This window comes from Arachis ipaensis, chromosome B5 (assembly GCF_059453495.1).
Source record: "Arachis ipaensis isolate K30076 ecotype BB chromosome B5, ASM5945349v1, whole genome shotgun sequence".
In the NCBI taxonomy this organism is placed as follows: domain Eukaryota; kingdom Viridiplantae; phylum Streptophyta; class Magnoliopsida; order Fabales; family Fabaceae; genus Arachis; species Arachis ipaensis.
In genome coordinates, this window is record NC_142440.1 from 82,985,488 (window position 1) to 82,993,071 (window position 7,584).

General features: G+C 37.1%; 1 protein-coding gene across 1 annotated transcript; it reads left to right on the forward strand.

Annotated features, from left to right (window-relative positions):
* The first annotated feature begins 263 nt into the window (after nt 1-263).
* Nucleotides 264-2,879, forward strand: LOC107643711 (putative UDP-arabinopyranose mutase 1). The gene is made up of 4 exons (XM_016347429.3): nt 264-814; nt 1,506-1,756; nt 1,868-2,036; nt 2,316-2,879. The coding sequence occupies exons 1-4, from the start codon at nt 479-481 to the stop codon at nt 2,673-2,675; spliced, it is 1,116 nt and encodes a 371-aa protein (XP_016202915.1). The 5' UTR covers nt 264-478; the 3' UTR covers nt 2,676-2,879.
* Nucleotides 2,880-7,584: the final 4,705 nt, after the last annotated feature.

Sequence of the window (7,584 nt, forward strand, 5' to 3'; positions counted from 1 at the left end):
TATAAAAGTTATTTATATTCATGATAATTTTTTTTAAATATATTTTAAAATTTATCTTATATTATTTACTGTGTAAATAAAATAAATAATAGTACACAATAATATAAATTATGTCTAAATTATTTATATCAATAAATAAAATATTTAAAATTTTTATTTAAAAATTATTTTTTTGAATGGTAATAATAATTTTTTTTGAAATTAAAAGTGATAATAATTTGAAACTTCTATTTAAAAGAAAAGAAGATTATGCTATTTGAGGTATAAGTAGTTGGCATAATAATAACTCAAATTACTCACTAGTCAATGGTCATTAATATTATTCGCCCCACTATAGTCTCTACTTATTCTTTTCAATTTCTAAGTTTTCAACACTATATATCTATATATGAGAGAGCGCAGACGCACCCACATTTCACGTTGAATACCCATCAATACTCTTTCTTCTTTCTTGTGTTGTATCTGAGCAACAGCAACAATGGCAGCAGCACCTTCTCCATCGTCGGTGAAGCCCGTGCCTTTGCTGAAGGACGAGCTAGATATCGTGATTCCAACTATCCGAAACCTGGATTTCTTGGAGATGTGGAGGCCGTTCTTCGAGCAGTATCATCTCATCATCGTTCAGGACGGTGACCCTTCCAAGACCATCAAGGTCCCCGAGGGTTTCGACTACGAACTCTATAACCGCAACGATATCAACAGGATCTTGGGACCTAAGGCTTCTTGCATCTCTTTCAAGGACTCTGCTTGCAGATGCTTTGGCTACATGGTTTCAAAGAAGAAGTATATCTACACCATCGATGATGATTGCTTCGTATGAACCACACACACTCTCTCTCTCTCTCAATTCTTCTGTTCTTTTTGCTGAATTCAATGTGTTTGTGGTTTCGAATTGACCTGCTTAAAGGTTTGGTAAAATTTTGATTTTTATGTCTTTTTGCTGGTTGATTTTGGATTTGGGCGTGATTTTTAAATGTGTGGATTTTGCTTTTGCTTTTGAGGTTACTTACATGGTAGAATTCGGTTCTTTATGGGGTTAGCGTGCATGCTTTATAGAGATTGTGCTAGATCTAGCTTACTGTGAGGTTGATCTTGTTTGATTGCTCGATGCCGCTATTTCTGTTCAATTGTTTGATTTGTTATAGAATTTTAGCTTGAGCTTGTTCTGTTTAGTTAGATTCGGTGAAACTTAACTCTTTTGATTCCTCTCATTGTCTATTTTGAGTATGCGTGAAATGACCAATATTTAGGGTTTGAATTGAATTGATTTTATTTGATATGAGTTTGATATTGGGATGTATAGTGTCTAATTTTGAAGATTTGTTGACTTGACACTCAAAATCTTGAATTAACTTGTTAGTACTTACAAATCCACTTTAAATGAGATTTGTTTGGTAGATTAACAGATTTCTTTGATAACAACTTGTTTGTTCTATTATTTATATTTTAATTTAAATGTTGGTGCGATCTGGTCAATTATTTATATGTTAATTTAAATGTTGCAGGTTGCTAAAGATCCATCTGGCAAGGATATCAATGCACTTGAGCAGCACATTAAGAATCTTCTGTCTCCATCCACTCCACATTTCTTCAACACCCTCTATGATCCTTACAGAGAAGGCACTGATTTTGTCCGTGGATATCCTTTTAGTCTTCGTCAGGGTGTCCCCACTGCTGTTTCCCATGGCCTTTGGCTCAACATTCCGGACTATGATGCTCCAACACAGCTTGTCAAGCCTCATGAGAGGAACACCAGGTATGTAAATCTGTTGTCTAATTTGAAGCCAATACCAATATGTAGTTTTTAAGGCACTTTGAAATTCATAGCCCTGTTTCAATTGCTGAATTAATAGTGCATATGTTTTAGGTATGTTGATGCTGTTCTGACCATTCCGAAAGGAACATTGTTTCCCATGTGCGGTATGAATTTGGCATTTGACCGCGAGCTGATCGGACCTGCTATGTACTTCGGACTCATGGGTGATGGTCAGCCTATTGGACGATACGATGATATGTGGGCTGGCTGGTGCATGAAGGTATGTTTAATCATATGGTCTGATTCTATTAACAACACCTTGAATCAAAAGAGTCAGGGTACCTTTTTTTATTATCATCAACTGTTAACAGACATAGCTGTTGATTCAATGAGACATTAGATTCATCATAGCACTACGAAAATGCTAAAGATCTAATGTCTCACATGTCACATACTTCTAAATTGATTAATAGAATATATACTTTGCTAGTTCCATGAAAGAAACTATTTTCCTTTTCATGATCTGAAACTCATGTATGTTACATTGTTGAATAAACAGGTTATCTGTGACCATTTGGGATTAGGTGTGAAGACTGGTCTCCCATACATTTGGCACAGCAAAGCAAGCAATCCATTTGTGAACCTCAAAAAGGAGTATAAAGGCATCTTCTGGCAAGAAGACATCATTCCCTTCTTCCAATCCGCCACTCTTCCTAAAGAATGCACCTCCGTCCAGAAGTGCTACATTGAGCTCTCCAAGCAAGTCAAGGAGAAGCTTGGCCCTATTGATCCCTACTTTGTCAAGCTTGCTGATGCCATGGTCACTTGGATCGAAGCATGGGACGAGCTCAACAGCCCATCTGACACCAATTCCTCAAAGAAAGCCAATGGAGCTCCTCTTCCTGCTGCTTCTAAGTGAGAGCTTGTAATAGTTGCGGACTGTAGTTTTATTTAAAAACCATAATAGTTCCTTGCCAGTTTTAAATATTTATTTTATTATCATTATCATTACCATTTTTGTTGTTGTTATTATGATTAATATTATTATTGCCGAAATTATCAAACAATTTATTCATATTTATGCTGGTATATTTTATGGAAGAGGCCATTGATGGGTATGAAATCCTCCTTTAATGCTAGTTGCTAACCATTAGGGTTTGTATATTTATCATTTAATCTGTAGAAAATAGAAGATTGACAGATTGTGATATTGGCTAGAGCGAGGCAACTGGCAATTGCTATGGTTTTCTTTACTTATTCGGTATTTTCAAATCATGAGTTACAATTAACTGTTTGTGATTTTTTTTTTTTATTTTTCCTCTGTTTTCAAATTTTGTTTTTGGTGAAGGCATAGAATTCAAAACATGCTTTCTTTTTCAAGAATATTCTAAATTCTATTGTGTTAGTGTCGGTGGAGCTTTGTCTCCTCTTGGATTTAGTTCCCTACCTTCCTGAGTTTCCTCCCTCTTCAAATTTTGTCTCAGTCGTATGATTGGCTTGAATTCAAAATTAATATATAAAGGGAACCAAACCTGATGGAATTAAGCAAGCAAAGTCGCTAAGAGATAAGGTATTTAGGTTCACTGTTGCAAATACCCAAAAAAAGGTTCATTGTTGCATTGTTAAATAGAAAGATTCAAAATTATTTTACTGTCATTTAATAAAATATATATAAAATTTCCCTAATACGTGTTCGAAAAATAAAAAAATTATTATAAAAAAACTATGCAAAATTTAGTTTTCAATATTGTTTCGAGGGTTACCTGAAATGTTAGTTTGGGCCTGAACGTGAGGTCCAGACTCCTCCTTATAGCGTAGCGTCCAACTTGTTCTTGCGCCGAGGTGTCGTCGTCCGAGTTCCTCGTGAGGAGGTGGGGGGTGGTACCTGCAAAAGACTCCGATGCTTAAGTTAGCAAGGGCTCTAAGCAGGTTTTTAGTAGATTAGAACATGTATATACCTGAGGGGTGTCGGTGTATTTATAGTAGATTAGATAACCACCTTTGTTGGAGTAGTTCTATCTTTATTGATGGATAACCATTCCTTTTATCTTGAGATTTTGTTAGGATCAATCTTTTAGGGAAGATAGAGATAGTTGGAGAGATTCGAGGAGGCAATTACTTATTTGGATAAGTAAAACTGGACCTTTTTGTCGTGTCCAACCTCTTAGGAGGTTGGGTAGGTGGGAGATCGAACGATGTCTATAGGTCGGACTTTATTCCTTTTGGATCTGGCTGAATTGTGGGTCAGTGCATGAACAGTGCCCCTGCTCAAGGTCGAGCTTTACAAAGTCGGACTCTAGCAATTAGATGACCAAGTTGAAATGTTGAGCTATGGAGAAGTTGTTCAGTAGTTTTGAGGTCTGAAGCCAAGAAGGTCGGTCGACTCAACACGATTTGAATGATGTAACGTTTTTGTAACGTTATTCCGTAACCATTTGTGTGCTTTTGCCGTGCGCTATCATCTTGTTGTAGTGTAGTTGTTACTTTGTTGTTTTATAATCTGATATTACAAGTCGTTTTAATGTTCTGTGCGACTTGCTCTCTTTATACGACTTGTTTTTGGCCAACTCTTTTTTCTAGAACTGATTTGTATAACTCGTTCTTTCCGAGTTATTTAAGGCTTGTAGGCTCTGTATGACTGGTTTTAGCACATCTTGCTTAATCAAAGAATATATTTTGTCATAATTTCGTACAACTCGTTCAATTCGAGTTGCTTTGAAGATGCATGACTTGTTTTAATACAAATCACCTTTCTGAAACTTATAGTTTTGATTTCTTATGACTCGTTTTGATATAAATCGTTTATTTCAAAACTCGTAATTATTTCTGAGTATAACCTCATCTAACTCATTCAATGCGAGTAGTTTTAAGGTTTTACGATTTATTTTATTTCAAATCGTTTTAATTAAAATGTGGCTATTTCTTGATCTGATTTCTTACAACTCGTTTAAATTCGAGTTGTTTTTAGGACTTCACAACTTGTTTTAAGTACATATTGTTTGCTTTGAGTCATTTTAAAGTATCAGATCATCTTTATAGCCATCGGACTTCGTTGCTTTGTCTATCGTGCCCCTGCTCAAGGTCGAGCTTTATAAAGTCGGACTCGAGCAAATAAGCCGATAGGATTATCGAATGAAGTCTTTCAATGATTTGTTCAACTCGTTCGATTCGAGTTGTTTCTAGATTGATAGAATTTTATACGACTTGTTTTTAATACAAATCGCTTAGATCATATGGTTATTTTTTACTCGATTTCGTTCAACTCATGAGCTTGAGTTGTTTTAAATCATCAAGCCATATTACACCAATTTGATCCTCATCACTTTATCCGAGCGACCATTAAAAAGGATGGCTCGAGATTTTTGCGCTTTCTCGAGAATAAATTGGCGCCTTGGTTGAAGGGATTATACGCTTATTCCATCTCATTTCTGGTTTTTACAAGGTTGTCATCCTTGTGTATGATACAACTCGTTTCACCCAAGCTGTTTTAATTGAAGGATTATTTTTACGTTTTGATTTTGCTCAAAACGTTTACAATCCTTTTTTTCCTTTCCAACTTGTTTCTGTAAGAGTCGTTTGGTTGAAGGTATTTTTTCTTGTCATTTTTGTTTTTACCCTTTTAATTTTTTACAACTCATTTTATATCGAGTTGTTTCAATTTTGCTTTAGTGATTCATTTTGATACAAATCACATTTTAATGCTTTGCTTTAATGATTTGTTTTGATACAAATCACTTTTAAAGATTTGCTCTCAAGTTGACACGATTTGTTCTTGATACAAGTTCGTTGTCTAAGAACTAGAGTTTTCACGTAAAACCACTTTAATGAAATAATAATCTAACTACCCGAAACAAGTTAAAAAATATAGAAGTTTTGTTTTTAAAATATAAAGGTGAAATTTGAATTCAATGAATTTTTCTGAGTTGGAAAATGTATCTTTTGTAAAAAGGAGTACCGAGGCTTAAGCCGGCAGTACCAGCTCTAGTCTGTCTGGTACTACGTATTTTAGTAAAATAAGATTTTAAAAATTTAATTTATTATTTTGAAAGGACAAAAATAATTTAGAATGTAAAATCGGGCACTAATTCTAAAGGTTTTGGCCCAAAGTGGGCCAAATGGACCAAAAATGGTAACGGGTTAAACCGGGCCCAATTCGGGCCCAAGGCCAACATATATATGCTCAGTAAATGAGCTTTCAGCTTATTTTCACCACCAAAGAGAGAGAGAAACGTGGATTAAGAGAGAAGGGAGAAGAAAAAAGGTGTCACTATTCATTATCACCTTCTGGGAGCTATAACATGAGCTACGATGCTCTGATTGACGAGCCGTTTGCAGTCACGCGAAGCTCTCGTTGAGCTCTTCGTTGAGCTCTAGGAGCGGGTAATTGTTGGGTTTTATCCCTAATCTTGTTGGATAAGGTAAAGTCTCACTAAACCCTTATGTTTAGTTATTTTGTGAACCCTAGGTTTGATGTTGGTATGTTATATGATGTTAGATTGAGTTTTGGAGTTTGTTGGAGTGATGCTTGGTGGTTTTGAGCTTGGTGGCTTTGCTTGGTGTTTTGAGTTGCGTAGGAATCGACCAAGGTATGGTTTCAGTTTTCTTTATGTAATATCTAATGTTTCTGAAAACATAGGCTAGTAGACCTTAGGATTGGATTGAACTGATGTTAATTGTTGGTTGTTGTTGATTATTGTGGTTGATGATGACTGTTGAGAATTATTGTTGTTAACGAGGGGTGTTGAGAATTATTGTTCATGCCAGGTGAGAGGCCTTCAGTTGAAACTTTCTTGTCCCTCCAGCCTTTAGGTACTTTCTTCTTAGTACCTTTGTGCTTTGAGCTTGTTGATGGCTACCCAACACCAAACTTAGAATTGATGTCTAGGGGCTCTGTAAAGTTCTGCACAGAAAGAGAGGGTTGGAACACTAGGTGTTGCCCCATGGTCACTTTCTTATCAGAGGGAGAATTGGGATTGGACATCTTGAACAAGGATGACAGAGTCACCCTCATCCTCTCCTATGTCTAAGATTATGAAGTTTGCAGGGATGTAGTGGTTTTCAACTTTTACCAAGACATCCTCCACTAAGCCATATGGCTTCTTCATTGTCTTGTTTGCCATCCCCAATGAGATGTTTACAGCTTGTACCTCAAGGATTCCCAGCTTCACCATTACAGAGAGTGGCATAAGGTTTATGCTTGACCCTAGGTCACACAGAGCCTTGTCAAAGGTCATAGTGCCTATGGTGCAAGGGATCAAAAAGCGTCCAAGATGTGGAAGCTTCTGAGGTAGCCTCTGCTGAACCAAAGCATGGAGTTCTTTGGTAAGCAGTGGAGGTTCTTCCTCCAGTGGCTTTGTATCAAATAGTTTGGCACTCAGCTTCATAAGAGCTCCTAGGTACCGAGCAACTTGCTCTTTCCTAGTGTCTTCATCCTCATCAGAGGATGAGTAGTCATCAGAACTTATGCACTACAGAAGTACATGCAAAGGAACCTCTATGGTCTTTATGTGAGCCTTGGGTTCCTTTAGTTATGGGATAGAGATTTCTTGAGTGGGACTTAATCACTCAGAAGGTGGGCTTTCACTGGCATTCAACGTTAGCTCTGTTAGCTTATTGGGCATCAAACGTCCATGTTGTACACCCTTCCTGGCGCTAAACGCCAGTTCCTCTGTCTTTTTGGGCGTTGAACACCCAACATGGGTATCCTTGCTGGCGTTCAACGCCAGCATCCCTGGATGTGTGGGCGTTGAACGCCCAGTGAGGGGTTCCTCACTGGCGTTCAGCACCAGGTTGCTTGCCTGTTTGGGCGTTGAACGCCCAGTGAAAGG

Bases quoted from the DNA above. Each gene is read 5' to 3' on its own strand.
- LOC107643711 (XM_016347429.3), top strand. From the start codon at position 479: ATGGCAGCAGCACCTTCTCCATCGTCGGTGAAGCCCGTGCCTTTGCTG. The intron at 1,757-1,867 runs GTATGTAAATCT...CATATGTTTTAG, and splicing joins CCTCATGAGAGGAACACCAG to GTATGTTGATGCTGTTCTGA. The intron at 2,037-2,315 runs GTATGTTTAATC...TTGAATAAACAG, and splicing joins GGGCTGGCTGGTGCATGAAG to GTTATCTGTGACCATTTGGG.